Source organism: Anarhichas minor, unplaced genomic scaffold (assembly GCF_050575085.1).
Source record: "Anarhichas minor isolate MPS153535 unplaced genomic scaffold, ASM5057508v1 ptg000049l, whole genome shotgun sequence".
Classification (NCBI taxonomy): domain Eukaryota; kingdom Metazoa; phylum Chordata; class Actinopteri; order Perciformes; family Anarhichadidae; genus Anarhichas; species Anarhichas minor.
The window spans coordinates 1,601,017-1,623,474 of NW_027466495.1; the positions used below are offsets into that span (position 1 = coordinate 1,601,017).

Consider the following 22,458-nt stretch of genomic DNA (forward strand, 5'->3'; position numbering starts at 1 on the left):
AGCTCTCTTACCACTTTCATACCTGTACGAAAAATATGAATTTAAAGCAAGCAGGTGATTAGATTAGTTTAGCGTAGCATAAATACTGAAAACTGGAAGCAGATGGTAACAGCTTGTCTTGGTATGTCGAAAGGTTAGGTTAGTAGTGCCGTTTGCTCTTTAGCTAGAGCAAAGAGACGATCTTAACTTAATCCCCATCTTAACAGGGGGAAACAGCTAGCCTTGTCCAACGGCAAAAATACATAAATAAATACAATCTACCGAACAGCACCTGTAAAGCTAACTAATTAACATGTTTGTTTCTCCCTCCTTTCAGTCTTTATGCCAGGCTAAGTTAACCAGGATGGCTCTGGACTCATATTTAGCATAAAGATGTGAGCGTTGCATCAATCTAACGCTCAGCAAAAGCAAGTAAGCACATTTCCCCGAATGTCAAATTATTCCTTCAATTCAATAATCAATATAATGTGATGCGTAAAAGACGGTTACAGTTTTTCAGTAAGTATGACAGCAATCCCTTATTTGTATTGAACAGCGAGGCTGAGCTGTGTCACGTACCCTTCTCTCACTTTGTTGGTACGCTCTGCCTCCTCAATGTCCATGCGGATTTTGTATTTGACATACGGAGGGGGGTGGCTGGAGTTCGGCTGGAGGTTTTCAAAGACGATGGCAGCCCAGAACGTATCATTGTTCAGAAGCTCCAGTGTTCTGCTCACCAGAAGGCTTTCGGTAGGGACCGCCTCAAACTTATCCAGTTCCAAACACTGTCAACGAATACAGAGGTATCACAAAAACATAAACGGCTTCTTTAATATAATCATTCCTGTTTTATATACATCTTTAGTATCTACAAAATAGGGAATAAAACAGAGGCAGGCATGAACTTACGGACAAGATGGCAGATGGATATTTTTTGAAAAGTATCACTCAGCTATTGACTAAACCGCGCTGAGTGCAGTTCCAAATTATCTGGAGCTGCCAGGGGGTGGGGAAATGTTTTGGGCTTCAGCAGAGACAAGCAAATGAGATCCAGCCTCGCTAGCAGTCCCCGCTCTGTAGCCTTGTCCCCCTGTTTCATGAAACGATAATGAGCCAGCCATCCCGGGAGGCAGTCACACCTGACAGCTGTCCACACATCCCTGTGCTGCAATAGTTTTATCATTTCTCCCCCAGGATTCTCCAGTCTGTATTCTATATCAAGCTACGGTGGTAAACAAAATATCACGGCAACAGCATTTGCTCAGGACATAACGAGTGAGGATATCACAGCTGTGGAACGCTTACGTGAGCCCAAAGTTTGAACCAAAGTGCTGAGTGAAATATATGCTTTACATAAACCAAGTGATAGGAGCTACAATGTTAACCGCCACGTCTGATGACTGAAGTAAATCATAATAGATCAGAACCAACTATCTAACGAATACATATCCCCGTCTACTGCAGAAATAGCATTTCTTTCTCTCTATTTAATCTTTAAATAACAGCACTATTCGCTGGGACGACAAGCTTTACCAACCATGATGTTTCTAAAAGAGATAAGATTGCTAGTGCATTGTGGGTGTTCTTTGGTCTTTGACCACTGGACCAGCAGCTAAGGCTAATCTGTCTGATATGAACAATCCGACCTGGCTCTGGACTGAGAAACTGGCCCCACTAACAGCTCGCCAATCCCATCTTGGCCACATCCAGGGCCACAAATTGAGTTGTTGTGGTTGCATCGTGCTTGTTGTGGATAAAAAAAGAAATAGAAAATATACTTTATCGACTCAAGTTGGAGAGACTACAGGAGTTATAGTAGCTCATACAGTAGATTCATCCTATAAACTACTTAAAAGTGCCCTAAATGTTGATGCAATACATTACTAAGCTGCTGCAATGCAACATTCTCAACCATGTCATCTGAAGCTACTAATGAAGTGTTATTCCCACTTTACTACTGTTACTGCTGCCATGAACACATTCATAATGACCCATTATGCCGTTTACATGACTATTGCTACTCTTATTCTTTTTTATTATTATTATCTAATATTATTATTTCCACTATTAATATATTAAATTGTGGGGCAGTTCATCAATGGAGCAGGGCAGTGGCAATTTGAAAATTCAAATTAGGAACATTTACTTATATACCATTTACTTTATAAAGATCCAGAATTATTCATTCATTAAAAGTTATACTGTGTCACATTGGGCCTAATTTGCATTACTATATTAATTGATTTGCCTTATGGCTATTGCACCTGACCGTTGCATTGTCAGTTCTGAAAGTATATACTATTCAGCCCTAGACTGAAAGGCGCTCTCTATTTCCCTAAAGATGTATTCACCCAGACAAGAGGACACCACAGTAAAGGTTGTCTAATAGCCGTCCATATCCTGATATCCATTTTGAGCAATGCAATTTCCATCAGGGCGGAAAATAGATTGCATTATGTTGGAATTCCATTGGCCGTGTATGGCTAACCCCAAGGGCCCAACCTGCCATCTCACCTGCCTGTAGATTAATATAATGTGTGTGTATGCGAGTGTGGCAGGGGCTTTGTACATGTTTTATCACACGTAGAGAAATAAGGATTTTGCTTCAAACTGTGCCAGAGATCAATACATCACTGTCAAACTGTGTGTTCCTACTTAGAGACACCACTTTGTTTGATACAGATTCACTATAGTCATTTTTATGATTATCATAGAAGCAATGTAGTGACAGATCTTCCTGTGCGTTTGACAGTTCGCTATCTCAAGGACATTAAACTTTAATGAATAAAAGACCTTTTTAGCGTGTTCTTAAAAAAAGAGTGCGCAAGATAAAAAGCCTACATATCACCTGGAAAAGTCCTGATTTTTGGTTTTTAACAGCAGCAGAGCACAGACACAGCAGCACAAGAGCTAAGAAACCAAAAAACATTGTGCTAAACATGGACACATTTTGTCTTAGATGTTAAGCAACCTGCTTTTTCTGCAGCACCCTGCTGTTCTGCCAGAGTGGTATCACAGTCGTGAACAGAAAGACACAGAAGTAAAAGAAAGAGCAGCAATTATGTCAGGGATACAGCACTTTTACAAAAACACTGTCTTACGTCTGCAGGTAAAAGTATGTGTGGCAATTGCAAATTGTTTACATGCCACAATCGGGGAAATTACCATTGACGCTGTAAAATAAAGTTATCATGATTTAATGTGTAAGATGCTGCTGCACTAGCTCGGCATGGCTTACGTTAGCTCACCTGGATCACGTTTTTTAGCATACCAGCAAGCATTTCATAAAAGCACGGACAAAAGAATTACATACACCAAGGAAGTCGGAGAGAAGCTTCAGGATTTCGGAAGTGGTGTTGTAAGCATTCCGCCAGTCGTAAGGCGGCATGCCGGGTGGACGATCCTCTGGAGGCCCGTTGTACAGGAAGTTGGCCAGCAGCTCGCCTGTCCATCCCGTGCTGTCGAGACGCTGGTTGAGGGCAGCAGCAAACACTGGATTTGCCAGGAAAGTCTGATTGCAAAGGCAAAGAGATGGGTTTAATTAGCTACTCACTAGTGAGAGGTTAAGAATGAACGTGACATGAATGCAATGGAATTTGAAAACCAAAGCATATTAGGCCACGGCTAATTATTTTAGAGGAGAAAGCATGGGAGGTCAGAGTTGTGCTTTGGTGGCAGTGACATTCATTCTTCTGTAGCATTAATTAGGAGCATCAAGATAGATGGCCCCGTTGTACTTCAGGCTCCGGAGTACACGTCAACTATTCTCATGGCCAAGAAGTGCTCATTCAAACAGTACAAACACACACACACACACACACACACACACACACACACACACACACACACACACACACACACACACACACACACACACTAACAGTATATTCAGGGCCGGACTGTGAAAATGAACACAAATGAAGACTGTGCACACAAACATAGGAACGGACAAACTAAATTCAAGAGCACAAAACAGAGATATATATATATACTCTTCACAATCCCCCGCAGCAACATAATAAGAAACATATCTGTGAAGCCTCTCAGTCATCTCGGGTCATGGATCAAACTGTAATTGCTCAATCATGCAGTGAATTAATAAAAGTGATATGCTGACCTGGGAGCAAATATAACCTTGTACTTACCTACCCACTGTATACATAAATAGACATGTATATGCATTTTTTGTTTTGCAAGAAATAAATGGTTCTAAGCTCCTTGAAACAGCAGCTCTGGCATAATTCGATATTTTTACTCCCACATGTTTGTTTTATTGCGTTGCCCTCTATTTAGTAGCCACAAACATTCATTCCCATCACTCCCACCCAGTATGTTCATAGTTTAAGGCTGCTATGAGATTAATGCCCAATTAGTTATACGACACTGTTCCTGTAATGACAGTGTTACTACATAAACTAAAATTAAACATAACAGTGGTAATTTACCTGTCATGTACACAGGGGAACACTGAAAAGGAACCTCACCCCACTGAGATAACGGGTTATTAAAATTACACAACCGTTTATTATGTCAGGGGTGGAAAATAAAGAAATCACTTCTCCTTCCTTGAAAACCAAATATTCCAGTCGTTGATTGCGTATGGCTCACACCACCATGTGGGCTTTGGAAGAGGAAAGGGCGCAGGATGTCAGCAGAGACTTGGGCCTCTAAAGTCTGAAATTTCTTATTGAGATTCAGATATATTCCGGCCAGTGCGCTCAGTGGCCTTTCAGTGTCAACACTCCTGATGGTATTCTGCTTAACCTTAAGACAAAGTGTCAAATTAAGTAATCTCTATGCTGCATGTGACCTTTTCAAAAAAGGAAAATCAACACATCCGTCTTAGCGGGTGCTACATTTAGGACACGACCCATCAAAAAATATTCTGTGAGTCATTCTGAAACAGCAGTAGCAGAGTCCCGTCTGCGAACTGACTGTGACTGTTAGACAGGCTAAGGATTTGAACTCTTCATCCGCCTAAAACTGCATTTGGCATAGATTTCGGTGGCACTCGGGTCAATGAGTTGGAGATGTGCCATTTAACCTTGTTGGTCATGTGTCAAATGTTTGTCGTGGGAGGATCTCCTCGTGAGGAAGTGACATGTATTTGCTTGCCTTTATAAATGGACATATCCTTGTAGCAATTGTTAAAATGTTAACACAGCTGACAGGTTACGGGATTGAGCAAATGTAAATTTATCCGATTTCTGTATATTTATCTAATTATCTATTGATAACAGCCTGACTGTTAACGCCTTGCTTTCTTTACACCGTGTCAGAGCTGTATTCAGTCACTGCTAACGCAAACAGAACGTCCTACTGCTGCTGCTGCTGCTGCCTCACAATGAAAGTATTAAAGCAGGGTATTTTGTCACTGCTGTTAGCCTAACCGCATCACCCAAAAATGCAATCACCTTTAAATATTAGTGTGGGTAGTGGAACAAGGTGGACCAGCCACAGTGAGCTGTCAGATAAAAAGTTGCGTTATTAAAACTTCTCAGAAAAGTAATTTACCGTCCCCTGCTGTTGTTTGGAAAACTACCTGCGTCAAGAGCAGCATGAAATCACATTGCAGTTGTTCATGGCATGATGGAAAAAGGCAGATTATTGACATCTTTATTAAAACAAAGTCGGTCTGTTTGGCTGCACTGCAATTCTGGGACCTGCGGTATTAAACTGCGCTTGCTGTTACCATAGTAACCACGGGCGCCACCAAAGCAACCGGGAATGAAATCTTAAGGAGTTCAGCTTCTAACCCGTAAACACGACGCAAAGCCGTAGGTAGTTACGTCGACCATGCTTTCAAACATTTACACTTGTCCTACACCCTAGATCGTCTATCTCAAATGTAGTTATGGTGGTGATGGTAATTGGTCCATCAACGTAAACCGTGTCTGCAACCTTCAAGAACCTCTGAAGATGACAGACCTCCAAAGCCACCAGCTTTGTAACCGCGAGATGTGGAGAGAGAGAGAGAGAGAGAGAGAGAGAGAGAGAGAGAGAGAGAGAGAGAGAGAGAGAGAGAGAGAGAAAATGAAGACAAAAGAGGATTGCCGGCCCATTTGTGTAAAGGTTAGGGCTAGGGTAATGAATACCCTGGCTATATGGAGCTCCCAATGTCTGCTTCCCTCCAGCTGCCTATAAGCTCATTTGGAGTGACACTGGAGTAATGTCGGTGTCAAAGCAATACGGGGAGAGGCAAAGAGAGAGAGAGAGAGAGAGAGAGAAGGAGAGAGGGAGGGAGGGAGTGAGAGAAGTGGTGGCATAGAGTCCGTGTCCTCTACTTCTATAGATAATCCTTTCTGCCAGGATGAAAATTATCCTGCACTTATCCATAATTACTTTCCTCCTTCAGTTTCCATATCTAACAGAAGGTGCAACAAATTGATATACACAACAGTTATACTCTCACCTGCAGTATATATATATATATATATATAAGGCTCATCATTTCATTTTGTTGTGCTTTTTACCGAAAAATGTTTTTTAAAAGAGGCTGATGTTTGCCCCTGTTTACATGTTTTATGCTAAGCTAATGCTCTCCTAGCTGCAGCTTCATTGTGGTATCAATGTTACTGTGGGCAAAATAGCTTATTTCCCAAAATGTCCCACTAATCCTTTAAGTTTGTACTGGACAGGTTAAATGTCAAACAGCATCATGCAAAAGCTGTCGTTTGAGACTATCCAGCTGGAGCAAAAAGTACTGCAAGTGAAATTTGACTGATACATGTTTATAATTAAATGAAATAAGTGTAATTTGCTTTCTTTACTTCTTTTTCCAAAACAATGGAACAAAAAAAACAACAATGTTGGCTACAATGAATCCGGTCATTTTGAATGCAGAGTCTTACCCGTAATGCGTTGACTTGACGGCCGTTTTGAAGAAAATCCCAGACACGAGGCCCAAGTTCATCCCACGAATCAGCGAGCTCTTTAAGCATAGCCAGGGCATTGAATGTGCTATTTGCCTAAAAAGAAAAAAAAAAAGAAAACCAATATTCAATAATTTCATAATCAATTTGAACAACAATAGTTATCTCACCTTTCTCTGACTGAGAGCATACCCACTGAGCCTCTTCTATTCGCCGTGAGCCAATCCCAACATGAAAGTACTCCACATCTCAGCTCATCCCCAGAGGAACTCATCACATTGCAACACCGCCACCACCCCCCCCATGGTGATGAATGTAAATGGGGTTATTTACCCCTGAACATTGACTTGTAAACAATCTCGACTACGTCTGGTGTGAAAAGGGCCCCCTGCGCCAGCACCGGACCGCTCGCTGTGAAGTCGGCAGATTTTGCTCGTACTCATTATGCATTCTCAATGAAAAATCCTCGCGGCCTCTCTGCTGTTTGTTTTGCTCATGCGGTTATCAAAATGATGGTAATATCTTGGAGAAATGTCACGTCATGAAAATGCATTACATTCACCACGTTCTATGAACAGGCCCCTTGACTAACTATTGTATTGTTTTTATTTTCCTTCCCCAGGTGGTAACTTCGTGTGACAGCCAGTGTTATTCATTTCAGCACTGGAGGCTTCTTCACACTTGGCACACTGACTAATACGTGCAGTTGGCCTGATCCTGTGCAGAGAAGATAATCAACTGTACAAACAAAACAGTAATTGTTTCGCTTTCACTAAACTTGCTGATATCACACACCGATACGAGCGATGCATTCATCTACTTTTCAAGTGCATGAAACGGCCGTGTGCATGTACCCATGTTACAGCTTTCTTACCTCTTTCACCATGAGGCGAACAGCAGGTGTATCAGGTGTGTAGAGGACTTTTCCTTGCAATAACTGCTTGAAGGTGCTCCAAATGTAGCGCAGGCCAGGTGTGCCCTCCAGGGTGTCGACAAGAGTCTGACAAAAAGCATCTACAGAAGAGAAGAATGGAGGGGAGAAGAGTGGGAAAGTTAAGCCAAGACCAAGAAAACATCTCAAAGTTCCTGTGTGCAAACTGTCTGGCCTTTCTTGGGACAGGATGGAGGAGGAGAAAACAAGTTGTTTGATCTGTAAGAAGTCATAGAATGTGCAGCAGCCGAGAAGCAAACATGATAAATATTGCACATGTGCTTGAAATTCATATGTGGCTACCTTCCACACCAGAGTGAGCAAAGATGAACATAGGAAGATGAAATTAAGGATACATCTTGGCCATTTCATATTTAGAACTAAACCAGACATCCATTTCAAAAATAATTGAGAGAACTTTACATTTATAAATTATACAAATAGAAGCTTGGTGTGGCATGGGAAATAATATGTGAATTAAACATTTTCCGAAATCAAAGTTTGCATGTATTTTCCCATGAATAGTGTTGAGAAATAAGACTGTACAAGCAGAAATAAGAAAATCTAAATATATCAACAGACTAAGCAATAAACATCACTTACATCGATGCGTAAACACTGTCTTTAATGCCGAGTCAGCACACTGTAACACACATAGTGGCAGAGAAATGCTAAATAAAGTAAATAAAATGAAATATTCAGTTTATTGCAGTTTATCGTTACTGAAGCCGTGTATTTACTATTCATGATAGAGGACTGAAAAACTAACAATGATTTTGAACGCATTGAGTTCGGACACACAACATCGCAACTCTTTCTTCTTCTCAATGTATTACTCATAAGAAAGCCTTCGTGACTGTTAAATGCTTGTTCTGGTTTTACTGCTGCACCCTTATATGTTCTTGTACTTGTATAAATGATCTTTTCCCTCGATATGTTCTGTGTGTTATTGGTTAACTTGTTGCTTTTATGCCTATGTGTTATTATTCCCTTCATAGTACTTTTCATTTTTTGAGAAGAGAGCTATATAAATAAATAAAGATTAATATCCTCTCCTTAATTAGGGAGGGATAGGAGTTTTTGGAGACACGGGGGCTCTAACAAGTTTGGAAAGGTGCTTTGTGACGGCACTGATACTCACTGCCACTCAACACATACAAACCCCTCCCAAATAAACTAACCAATTACCCAATCAACAACATTTTGTTTAAGTCAAATGCAGGCACCGGGATCTAATTCTATCTGTTAAAACACACCTTTGATGCTCCTTCTATACATGTGCAAGCATCTTCCTGGAAATGTCCTACCGTAGTTTATAAATTGAAAAGCTCTCATGAAATGGATATTGTGTCAGATACTGGTACTGAATTACACATCAGCGACCGCAGAGCAAAGTGGATGCCTTTACAGAATGTTTTGGGATGATTACACACACACACACACACACACACACACACACACTCACACACAGGCAGAGGAAAACACAAGCCAAGAGTTAAGACATGAGTACATAAGGAAAAGCTTCTATGGAGAAGAGGGAAAAAGTCAATATGCTCAGCGGCAGTACGATCATTACTAATTTAACTTATCTGCCAACGTTTGGGAGAGTGCTGAATAGGTTACATGAGGACCTGCACTGCAAATAATGTAGCCTGGAGTAGCTTGTGCTTGGATTGTCCCTTCACCTTGTTTTTACTGAAAATAGTGACTCTCGCAGTGCTGTAGTTCATCAGACAACTGATCAATTCTGTGTGTCGTCTGCCAGTCAATATAACCGCCCGTTTGCTTTTCTGATCTGTTGCTAACTGTCCCTTTTGTTCAGATACCGGTCGTTACATCAGTGCTTTTCCCAGTCTCTTTTCATGTACCCTCTGTCAAGACCGCAACCTCAATCCTCCATTTCTTTTCATCTCACCAGGGTGACCATCAGAGAGATTTTTAGCGGCCATTTTCAATGCAATTAAATGTTAGCCTGTCTGTCTCCTGGCCATCTTTACCTGGTGCTCCTGGGAGGTCTGTGTGCGGGCAGCTAATGGCCACCCCTTAGTCGGAGTCGGGCCAGCTGTTCCCTCTACAGACTGCACAGATGCTGCTTCTTGCAATCATAACACTTGAGAGAAAATGTGTGCGACACTGCTCAGTAGCTCTCTGTTGTTACGGGTCTCTTGTCAGTCCAAATTGCAGGATTTTTTGGCATTTCAGAAAAGAGTGGACTTGTAATTAATTGGACATAATGTTCTACTATGCATGTCAATACCAGTAACACATAGGGGCATAACGTTCTGATGGAATAAGACTAGAAAAAGGACTGATTAAGGAACTGAGAGACAATGAACATGAGCGGGCAGAGTAGACTAGTCTCTTCTCTGGATGTCTGGACCCGCTATGGGGTGCCAATCTGGGCTGCCACAAAAAGATGAAAGACTGAACAAAGAACCATGTACCTATTTATGTTACAAAATCTTTCACAGCTTCTCTGAACTTATTGTTTTGTTGCTTGTGAAATACAGGATACTTTTATGTCTTTAGGCCTCTAAAAATCCTGATAAAAAAATATGAAAAGGAAACATTTACTATTCCACTGATTGACCGTCGGTGTTGCTGATTGAAGCGATGCAGCAACTAAAGCAGTGATGAAGAAGACCACTAGCTAGCAAACATAGACGTGAACGAAGCAGGATTTAAAGTGGTGTTCGAAGAAAACTGCTTTGCAAGACCTCAAGGATACACGTAATGTGACAGAATCGCTGAATGTAGACTCTCGTTGTATGTTTACAAAGAAACTCAAAGGGTACCGTATTAAACAATGCTTCATCAAGCCAACAAGGATGGGAATCACAGTCACAAAAAAAGTAGAGAAATTCATAGGCGCCTCTTGTTACAGTATAGTTAAAAGTCTGGGTGTCAGATAAGTGATAGGCAAGGGGGGAATGTGGCAGGGACATTTCCATTTAATTATCGCCTAAAAGTGTAATTTCCTGCAATATAGAGTCTTCAATCATGACCAATAAAGCTGCTCTTTCACTATAAAGCTCAGTTTATATTGCACTATATATTATAGTGTTTCCAACAGGATTTTGTGACACTCTGGTAGGTGTAACTCACACCCCTGGAAGAAAATTCTGTGCATTTGAAAGTTAAATTCATCAATCTGGTGCACATTGAGAGCAAAATTAAGAGGCTAGATCTCTGAATAACTTTGTGCTCTTGTAAACTATTTTGTGCTCGAGTTCAATATTTAATCTCAAACACATTGGTTGAATAGATATGAAAGGCGATGACCCTGCAAAAAAGCCACACCCACAAAGCATGGTTAACGAGACGGGGGTCTGTGTTTTAAGACCGGTCGGGGTGGGTTACCGACACTGCAGCGGACCCCTGACGCGCTGACGACAGTCCGCCGTGCGGTAGACAGTATTGCTATAGGAGGAGGGAGCCCCGTCCCTTCCTGCAGGGAGAGAGGGCACAGCGAGCTTTAAGTTCACGGTACCAGGAAGCTGCGAGTTGTGTTGGGGTCGGGGTCTTTCTAAGCCGACCTGGAGCCGGTCACGGCGCACAGCCACAGAGGGAAATGTGCCCGGCTAGGGCCAGCCATCGTTTTGCCCGGAGTTCATATGAAAAAACAACTTGAGGATGGAAAATAATATTTTTTATTATATGTATGCACCAATGCTCAGGCGTCTATGGAGACATTTGGTGTGTGTGCAGTCGAACACGCTGCATATACGATTCAAACTTGTTGGAACCTTTTGCAGCCAATGTACCAATGACAAGAAATAAAGCAAACTCTATTCCACACAACTCTAGAGCTGACTATGGTGAACCACCGCTGTTGCGAGTCACAAGGAGATATCCCTATGGTCTGCAGCGCACCAATCTATTCATCATTTACTCACATTCTCTGTGTACACAGTATGATAACTATTTGTATAAATATGTTCTGATTATGAGAATGAACAACAATGCAAATGGACCTTCAACAACATACTCTGGCCAAGACACAAGGAATAAAGAATTCTAGTCAATAGTGGAGCAGGAATATAGATGGCAGTGACAAATCCATAACACTCAAACATTTGTATCTTGGGAAAGATATATCAGTTTTTGATATTGTGTGTGCTAAAGGGAGTATCAGATTACAGAGGTTAGCCATTCTCCAGAGCTGTGAGCTGTGTAGTTCTTTTTGACAACAGAGCTTTACTTTTTTTTTTAGTTTTTTTTTTTATTTATCCGAAAAACAGCAGTCGGAATAGAACAAGATAATCTGTTCTTCACACCAGTTTTAGCCACAGTCAAATAATTGCTTGGAGCCTCAAGTCAGCCCCTCAACTTACCTGGCAAATTTAATCAATTTGAGTTGCACCCTAGAGATGGGCTCGGTTCAGCACTACGGCGAGAATTGTCGACGATGCTGGCACACACACACTCTCTCGCACATGCAATCACATGTGCAGACAGGGACGTGTGCTCGCCCACACACACACACACACACCTAAAAGGGTATTACTCTGGTTTCACAATGCTTATATTTCAGGTGTTTCAAGCAATGCAGAATCAGAGGCACACAGGCATGTACACACTCAGACAGGCATACACACATATACACCGAATGTGACACGTCAGTCTAAAGTGAACTACACCGTCTACTACATCAATCGAGGAGCACTTATTTCTTACAAGCAGTACAAATCAAGTACCATCTTGCAGCATTCCAACAGAAAGTCAAATAAGCTTGAATAAATGTCATTGAAGTCACTCTCTCACAAGAGACAGAGAGAAGCCGCTTTGACATTCAGTAGTATGAGACGAGCCTCTCTCACGCCACGCAATTCAAGAATTCTGCCTTTCCCGGCTCCAGTATATATTAAAAGGGATGTGCTTAAAACAAGAAATAAAGGGTACCAATTACTGATCATGCAAAGTGACGCTTACGGCAAATACTCAGAGGATGACAAGCATGAGTCCCGAGATAATTAGGGGATGTTATGAACAGTGTCGGGGAACATCACACCAGTGAAAATGGGACAATGCTAAATGAAAGACCATTTTGACAGATCAACAGAGGACATGTTCATTTGAAAGGTTGATGCATGGTGTGGGTACAAAACACATTCAAATCAAGAACTCTGAAAAACGGTTTGAGATCAAGTCAAATCACCAGTTTCACAGGGATGCTGTAGTGCATTAACCGTTTAGCCAATCCACTCGAATACTCCGTATGGTACCAAATATTGTCCAAATTTAACAACAGCGAGGAAAACAACCTCTAGAATGAGCCGTGCGTGTCAGAGTCTACATTTGCGAATCATCGTCTTTGCTAATTTCTCCAGCAAATGCATACATGGAAGTGTTTACCATTGCAGAGCCATGTAACCACTTCTTATCCGTGTTCATCTGTTGGGCAAATACAAAAAAAAAAAAAATGGTAATAACTTAAAATGACTGTAGAACAGATACCGCCCCAACAATTCTGTATAATGACTCGGACGTTTTCCTTTGCCGTCAACGATTAATTGGGAAGGGAACACTGCTGAGCCATTAACACAACCTCTGTGTTGGCCTTTATTGCTGCTACTCCGCTATTCCTTTGAGTGTAATTTTACATGTATAAAGGAGTTGTAATTGGCCATTATGCCGACGCGCTGCATATTTTAGATGCATTTAACTGTACATAGACGACGTGAATCAAATGCCACGGCAAATCCCAAACAGCCATTAGCATGCTAACAGAGATGTTAGTGCTTATTTTGGTATGGATGATACAATTGCTAATTTGCACTGGCACAAGCATGCAATTCCACTTTGTGCTGTAGCTTTATTCCCAGGAAATAAGGGCTTCTTATTAAAATCTAATTTTGTGCAGTTGTCTCCAAAGAACAGGCATTTAATGAAACAGGAATGCTTGGTCTCTAATGAGCGTGAGCCTGCAAGAAGTTGCACCGAAGATCTAATTCTCAAGGATTTTATGGAACAAACCAACACGTCTCCACCAACACGTACAATGGTTGTGCTACTCTTATTTAGTTGTCATTGCACAGCACCAGTAGGAAATTATTCATATGACCTTTTTGGGAAGAGTTTGATCATATCTTTGACAGCGTAAACAATCATTCCATATTTTTAAATATATGGAAAATGTTTCTATTCAACTGTAATGCGTTACTGAAGAAACCATCATCTTTACATTAGATTATTAATTTGGGATTTACTTGGGAATTATTAATGCACTTAAAGCAAACAGAAATGTGTATCCCCTTGTGGAAAAAGTTACCACCCCTTTAATGATGAAAAATAGAAACAGGTGCACTTAAACAGGTGCAAATGATAAAAAAAAGTTTGTAAGTCTTAAAAGGTCCTCCCATAAATCAAGATCAGACACATGGTCAGGACTTGGTTTAAATTTCCAGGTGTGTGATAATCCTACGGGCTCTTCAAGTCCCAAAGATGAAATTTAAAAAAACAGACTAATAATGTACCAACAATAACTCAATTTATCAACAATAACTCAAATAACTTGTCACCAGACAACAGCTGGGTGAAGAACAACACTTCAGAAAGATCACCCGTACTCATTTGTGAAGCATCATACAGATGTTTGGGGATAACTTTCTGCCTCAGGCCCTGGCCAGAAGGCCTCAGTCCAGCTTGTATCACATGCATTGCTTGAGGATTTTTTTTTAGCTGACTAAATGACACATCTCACATTGTGAGACAATAATGGTGAAACACCTTTTATAATTTTGATGGGGACAAAAATTGGTCAGCATTTAGGTAGCCAGTACTGTCCCTGACCATCCGTTTACACTACAAGCAACATAGTCAACAAGTAACCTTTAGTCTGTCACACAGCTGAGCCACATAAATCACAAACATCTTTTATGAATGTGTACAATGTGCCTTTTTACTTTCATATCAAGTCCTCAACCACTGTACAAATGTGTGCATCAGAAAAAACATCTTTGATGCAGTAATGCCAGCAAAGTGTGTTCTGGGTTAGATCAAAGCGTGATTCATATCAGTACTTGACTTTATCTGCCATCCACAAATGCTTGTAGAATATATCTTCCCTCTTTCATTAATTGAAACCTTGCAGCCATAAGAACGCTCATTCAAAACCATACTGAAGGTTTCAAAGCAGTGTGAATATACCACAGGTTCTTCAAATGTGGCTACCTGATACACACCTCTCATAAGTAGCACCAGGCTGCTGCAAGGCACACAACTGTGGCTGGCTAAAGCTGTGGAGGATACCATGTTTATGCACTGCTATTATCAGGCGTATGGGAGACAACAACATCATTGGGATGCACCGGACATTTTAAAGGCAATACTGAACTCCATCGTCAAAATCAGTATTAGAATCAGCTTTACTGAACAGGTATGAGAACACACACCAGGAATTTTGCTCTCATTGTACATACACAGAAAAACAAATACAGCTAAAAACAAGGACGACAAGGTTAAATAAGAGTAAAAACAATCATTTAGCTATTGTGTACGTACCAGTCGGTGAAAGAAGATACATCTACAATTATCAATAAAAACAATACAAGGAGAAACAACATACGTCCATACACGTGCTAACAATATGGCTGCCATGGTTGTGTAAACCACCCTTGCTCAATAGCACAAAATACCAGTTTAGAACTCAAAAAAGTGTTTTAGTGACACCATCTGTCCTCTGTGGGAAGTTTGGGTTGCCATATGTTCTTATTTAGGATGTTATATACTCGCACCTTGGGACTCTGCACTACCCAGACAACAACATCAATTTCCACTTAGGATTCGTTGCTCTGAACTTTTCTCTCCATTAAGAAAACATCATTATGTCAACGTGGGGAGTGAGTGCACAGCTTTTAAATGGAAGGAGAGGGGAGCTGATTTGATCGGCTACGATTGGTGCCAGCCCCCCGACACAGCCGGCAATAATGTATTCCTAATCAAACACAGTTTCCAGATCTGGCACAGGTGCCAACTGTGCCACAGGTGCGTCCCTGTGCACACTGTAGTTGACGGCACTGTGTACCATGCACCTCTTATTTATGGAAATGGGGTACTTGATCCAATAAAATTATTTTTAGTCTTTGTCCGTAAGAAACACATCTGACCCCCCCAAACAGCCTAAGAACTTTGATTTGATAAGTCATGATTTATGCAATCCTCTGCCACCCTCCTTATCAAGCATAACTCCCACTCCACCCAACACAGTTATGCCTCACGCCTCTGGTTTCCACATTACCAAAAGTCTGTTAATCCTGTGCATCACTGGCTTTAAGAAAAAATAATAAAAAATATCCATTTGCTGGCTACAATAACGATATACAGTACCATAAAGCTAAAATGTAGATAGAAGATGAAGACAGTGTGATAACTTTGCTTTGTAAAGGAGTTTGCTGCAGCACTTACCGGAACTGTTGCTCGGAATGGAGACATTCGCCTTGTTATCCATCCATCTAGGTGAGCGTAAACTGATGGCAGGCTGCTTTCCACAAAGTAGCATATTGATACTGCCAATCATGTCCTTTTGGAAATCCAAAGAACCAGCAGCCTTAAAGATCATGGAGTTCTGCAATCTGGCCATCTGAATACAAGAATGTAATACTGGTGAATTCTTTAAAATACAGAACGATATGTCATCATAAGAGTAAAAATATGTATTCCAGGTCAGGTGTACGTGACACAGTAGCAACACTAACCTCCTCAATCACTGGTAATGCATCTCGAGTGGTTTTCCCAATCAGTGTGACTGTGTCGGTTACATTCAGATCCAGAGCTGAAGGTACCTAAAGTAGGGCATGGACAGTTGGGTTTCAGAACAATACTGTAGCTACCAAATGAATGGCAAAAAAACCTGACAATGTTATAATCCAATGTATGAATTATGCTCGCCATTTTTAAAAACATTACTCCATACCTTAGCTAAAAATACCAGCTCTCCATTTCAGCCTTTCCACTGAAGATGCTATACGTTGGCAATACGTGCACTAATTCGACTGGAAAATTGTATCCCAACATCATCATCATCTCTGGCACTGGTTAATAAAAACTACATTAAAATGACAAGTGTTACTGTGTGTTACAGTGACATTCTGAAGGTACACAGCATGAGTCCAATTACTAGAACTAAATGGCATGGCCTTTTAACCGTTGTCATTTTCATGCATCAAGTGCCAAGTAAAGGCTGCACTAGGAGGGCCTGCATTGTCTTTCAGCAAATAAAAATGACGAAGCTTAGAAACGTTTCCAAGACATAGGTTGAAAGAAGGCTAACACTGCTTTTGAATTTTTCACAAATAGAAGCCCATTCAAGCACATCTTGGACAACAGCCTGGCTATTGATTGAGTCTCGAGGACATTCATTAAGGATCACTTTTGGTGTCTGTGAAGAGCAGACATTAAGGAGATCAAGTCAGAAAGTGCAGGACTGAGTCTCAGACAATTTTCAGCTAAACAGCAGAAAATCACAGATCGACGGAAGAGTTTTGAGCAATGTCTCATTAGGAGGTGGATAAAATGGCACTTGTTAAACTCAACTTCAAATGCACTTTGCAACAGTTGAAGACATCAATGGTTTCTTTTGATAACCAGGTGATTAGAAAAGTAATTCAACAAGAATTATACAACCATTACATATTTTGAATGGTACAAAAAGTCACGATTTGTTGAGTTAATGAACTGCAAAGGAGATTATGCATCAAAGACGGACAAAAAAAACAAACACACTTTGACATTTGAATGACCTGAGAGCCACATACATTCAAATGTCTTTTTGTTCACAGTCTGCCCTCTGCATTGTGTTCCGAAATGATTTCCAGAAAACCAAACAGAGTTGTAGAACCACTATCTAAATCACCCTCTGCCACTCACTACCTCAGTGATAGACCCCGACTTCTTCCCTTGTCCTTTTCTTTATATTGTTGTTGTTGCTATCACAATCACTCAGCAACGTCAAGCTTTGAGTGTGAAGGCTTGATGTTCTTTTCCATCCATTTGCTTGCGGCGCTGAAGAGCCTGTCCGCCATATCTTGTCTGGGCTTTCTTTTTCCCTGCATCTGAAAATGCCTGTGGGCTTAAATTGTTCAAATGCTCTCTCCTACGAACTTCCTTCCTTATCGCTTATTTATTGGATTTGCTGTCCCACGTATTTTCTATAAAAGATAAGCTCAAAGAAAAGTGCAGGCTTTCATCGCCCCAAAGGGAACTCACGAGATTTAAAAGAATTCAACAAAACATTGGTTCTAATAGGTAATTCCCACCTGATTGCATTCTAGCCAAATGACTGGAAGACACTTGGGTGCATATGACAATGACCATTGTAAATGCTTCGACCCTATGGGACAGAAACTGATTTCACACTCAAAATAAAAGAAACAAAACAACATTAACATAATGGTGCAGTAATAACGGGCTGCCTGTAGGTTTTGCCTCAAAGTGGAAGCATTAGCAAGTTTTACCTTTTAATTTCTTCATCTCTCTAAGTCACAGAGCAAGACAAGCATAACATTTAACTTTTAAATTGGTGACTCAATTGGCTGTCACAGAAAATCATTGCCTTTGAAATCGATTTACCGCCAGCCATGCGGGAGATTCATCGTTAGAATAGACAATGAACTCCAAATACTTTTAAACAGTATTAAGGTTTGGAGTTTCATCTCAGTGTACATAGTTGATAGAATACCCATGCTGAAAATTACCTTGTGCAGCGACGTTTACTTTTTCTTATTTATCTCTCCATTTAGGGCGAGTATCTATCACAACCCCCAATGCCACAAGAAGGCTCAGCAGGGAATTTTGGCATACAAAAACATTTCTCTGGCATTTCATTTTTGCTAAGGCTTAAGGTTCACAATATAACTGAACACAATGTGTGATGAACGCAGCACTCAATTGTTCAGGCGGGAGCTGCCAATGACTCTGCAGGTATTGAGACAACATGACCAAAAAGAAAATGTTAGAAAGTCAAGACTTCCACTTTCTTCGTGGAAGCTAATTAGAACCTAGCCTGCTAGGTTCCAATTCTACCAGTGGAACAGAATTGTAACTGTACAATGGGTCAAATGCATGTTGTAAAAGGCTTGTTGAAAAAACTAATGTCAATCAATGAATCAATCAATGAATCAATCAATTGTGTGTTAAACACACACAATACCATCCAAGGGATTGATGAATTCAATGATGAATCCCAGAAATCAATGGGTACTAACGAAATAAGAACAAATTCTGTGTGCAAACAGGAGAGGAAATGTATTTATATATTGCTTCCAGCATGGGGCCCAATGTGAGAAGGCTATGCGGGGGCTATGACGTGCTCCAGTCAGTAGTGCACAATGGGAGCAGACAGTGCATCTCCTAGCAACACCGGCTCTTAAAAGTAAGTCTTGGGAAATGCCTTCCGAGAGACCTGAATCGAAGATGCAGTTTCCACAAAAATGTTGAAAAACACTTTTGAAAAATGGAAAAACCACACACAATAGCTTAAGTATCTTCAGTTTGACTTCGAAATGCCTGACGTAGGGTTCACATGCATTCTCCCAAGTAATTCCTCAACTGCAACCGTGGTGGCTGAGTCACACAATAGCTTCAAATTGACACATTTAATACTACCTTCATTAAGCCCAGACAGTGCAATTTGTAAGCGTGCCAGATGTGGGTGACCTTGCCGAGCAGGAATTACGGCTTTCATATGAAGACATTATGACCTGTATTACTACAGTGTCCCCCGTCAGGCCAATTGCTGTAAACTCCCAAATGCATTCCCTCGTAAACTTTTGTCAAAATGAGACCGATTATGTCCGAGTTACTACGCAAAACTCGCAAGTCTCATCAACATCAAATCAGAGAAGTTGTGAGGTTTCTTCTCAGTATGAAAGACAGCTCACCTCAGAAAGCACTTTCCCGGCATCCAGGTTTTGCAGGAGTACTTGCTGGGCATTAATCAGTTGCTGTGGATCGCGGGAGCAGCTGACATTTTGAAAAGCCTCCTTTTCAGCTCGGCTGCTAAATTGGATATACTCGTCCAGATCTGTCCCCTCGCACAGGATGCTCTTCAGGTTGCCTGGCCTCGGGGTGCCCATCATCTGAAAAATAAACACGAACTTTGGTAGAAGTTGGCTAACAAGAGAACTTTACATCTGAGCATCTTGTATTTATTGTGTGTATACACGTGTGACACAACACTAGATCAATGTTTTTCGAACCTTGTGCAGGCAGACCGTATGCTAAATCACACTTCAAAATCAGATATAAATGAGTGTTTTGACTATAATCAAGCTTTATTTTTCTTTGCTCATCCTCGAGTTAAGACCGATATCGTGCACAAACACCCACAAGGTCACTTGAAACAACAGTACAAATGTGACGGACACAAATATCACCACTTCACACACACGCAGATGCACCTACACACAGATATTTTGTATCATACTAGACAGTATACAATGGCTCCAAGAAAGACAGGATACACGGACAGAAGACAAGAGAATGGCTTATGAACTGCACGAGCAATTTTTACTTTCTGGGCACATGGTACATTTTGCAACAGAGCCCAATGCAACCATCAGAACGCCTCATACTGTACACAGTAGGGCTCTTTTAATCACTTTGCACTATATTTAAGCATCCTTGTCACTGACAGTGAAGCAAAATTACCTCCTTGCAGCTCAATTGATATTACTTGATACATATGGTGGTATCAATTGGGGAGCATTTAGAGACAAGACATTGTTATTGCGAGTTCATTTCATTCCAAATTACTGACTGTAGCCAGCTTCAAACTACGTTTTTTATCAAGCAAATGCTTTGATGCTCGAGGCAGTTCTTGGCTATGATATTTTACATTTAAAATGCTCAAGCACAACACTCTTGGCACATGTGGTCTTCTGAATATGTTGGTTAACACTTAAATTGCTATATTTACAGGAGGAGGCGGAAAATCTTGTTTCAAAGCAGCTGGGATTCCTATTGGAGACAGTTTGCCGTTTCATCATGCGAGCAGCGTAGCAAAATGATACTCACTGGATTGAGTTTAATCTCAGCATTCATGAGGCTTTGGACCACCGTTGGTGGCAGCGACAGGTTCTCTTTCAGATGAGTAGAGAAAGTTTCATTGTCTCTGAGAATACTCCGTAGGACCACTCGTTGAGCTTCAACATAAAGATGGAAAATCAGTACTTTTGCAGAACAGCATTTGATACAAAACAATAGGAAATATAGTGTACAGCAGTGCAGTTGATGTTTACATGTGTGATGCGGACAAGCGATGGAAAACTTAAAGGGTATATATGTGCTTCCTTTTAACTCGAATCCTATTTTCATAGTTTAAGCCGTCAATCCTCCTTACTCGCCATCTGCACTGCAGATATTCTGCAGCCAACCCTGCAGTCTTTCTGTCTCTGCTCTCCCTTGCTTGGCTACCCTCCTGCATTTTATTTCCACACCACTGTTCACAAATATGGGTCCATGTAGAAACATGCGTGCGAGGCTTGTGTCATTTGCCCTAACGGACACCTATTCCAACCATGGAGGAGTGGCTGCTGTGTAACTAATAGGACAGCAGCCCTTCCAGTGCAATGGAAGGGCTGCTCTAACAAATGCACTGGAGGATTTATTCTGTTGTTGAAAGGAAAAGGTTAAAGCAAAAGTCCATGTCTTCAATATCACTGCATTGCAGTTGCTGAGTATACAGTATATTCTCCTAAATGACATGAACACTGGCCAAATAAGACCTAAAACAAAAAGAAAACCCTTACTTTCTAGATGACTGTTGCAACTAAATTCTTCACTGGTGCAAGTAGCACTTGAGTTGAATGAGTGAGGGGACAATTTGTTGCTTATCATGCACCAGATTGTCTACCAGACATTTTCTTCTAAATAGCTGCCGACAGATAGTCAGGTTTTAAATAAGATAGCTTAAAAAACAATTGACTGGTACTTGTTACCCCCCTCAAAATGTCTTAACATAGCAGGGATCCCACTAAAGTAACTTCACACACCCATGCACAAACTGCCTCTATTCAACACGTGTTTCCTTCTCTCTGGGACTCCTGCATTGTGCTGTTGAGATAATGAAGGGGTTACGTAATTCAATTAAATTAGCCCTTCTGCACGTGTAATGCCTGCGCAGCTCATTCAATTGTCAAGGTGAAGGGAGGAAGTGACTTTTACTGGGTTATGCAAGGTTCAATTAAGATAAATGTTTTGTAAAAATAACAATCATTCAGTTTTGTCTTGAGTTAATTATGCTGTTTGATGCAACCAACTAAACACATGTTATTTTGCCCCTCGTGGCTGCGGGAGCATCCGGGGGGATGGACAGGGTTAGATTATGGGGAAGAATAACATGCTCTGGGCTCTTCCTGAACACTGTTGTCTTTCTGATTGAAATGACCAACTGAGTCTTTTAATCAACCCATGGTAAAAACACAAAAAAAGGACAACACAATCACTTATGCCATCCGAGTCTTTTGATCGTACTCCATTCCCCATTCTTGTTTGTGACCTTTTGTGCTCTTGCCTCCCGACAGTGAATCCCATTAATTATGCCCAGGCTTAGATCTTTGATGGATTTAATCTTGTATATTACAAGCCAGCGACCCCGAAATGCAAATGGCCCTCAAGCCGTTTGTTGAACAGCAGAACCCCCCCCCCCCCCCCCCCCCCCCACACACCTCACCCCCT

General features: G+C 41.1%; 1 protein-coding gene across 1 annotated transcript in view; it reads right to left on the bottom strand.

Moving 5' to 3' along the window:
• LOC142971685 (phospholipid-transporting ATPase ABCA1) overlaps positions 1 to 22,458 on the bottom strand; it is a 120,201-nt gene that overhangs the window by 93,409 nt on the left and 4,334 nt on the right. The window contains exons 5-12 of the mRNA XM_076112303.1: positions 20,797 to 20,924; positions 19,662 to 19,859; positions 16,479 to 16,565; positions 16,189 to 16,363; positions 7,726 to 7,865; positions 6,831 to 6,947; positions 3,293 to 3,490; positions 559 to 764 (exon numbers count right to left, since the gene is read on the bottom strand). Coding sequence (XP_075968418.1) covers positions 559 to 764; positions 3,293 to 3,490; positions 6,831 to 6,947; positions 7,726 to 7,865; positions 16,189 to 16,363; positions 16,479 to 16,565; positions 19,662 to 19,859; positions 20,797 to 20,924 — 1,249 coding nt within the window. The remainder of the gene's footprint in view (positions 1 to 558; positions 765 to 3,292; positions 3,491 to 6,830; positions 6,948 to 7,725; positions 7,866 to 16,188; positions 16,364 to 16,478; positions 16,566 to 19,661; positions 19,860 to 20,796; positions 20,925 to 22,458) is intronic.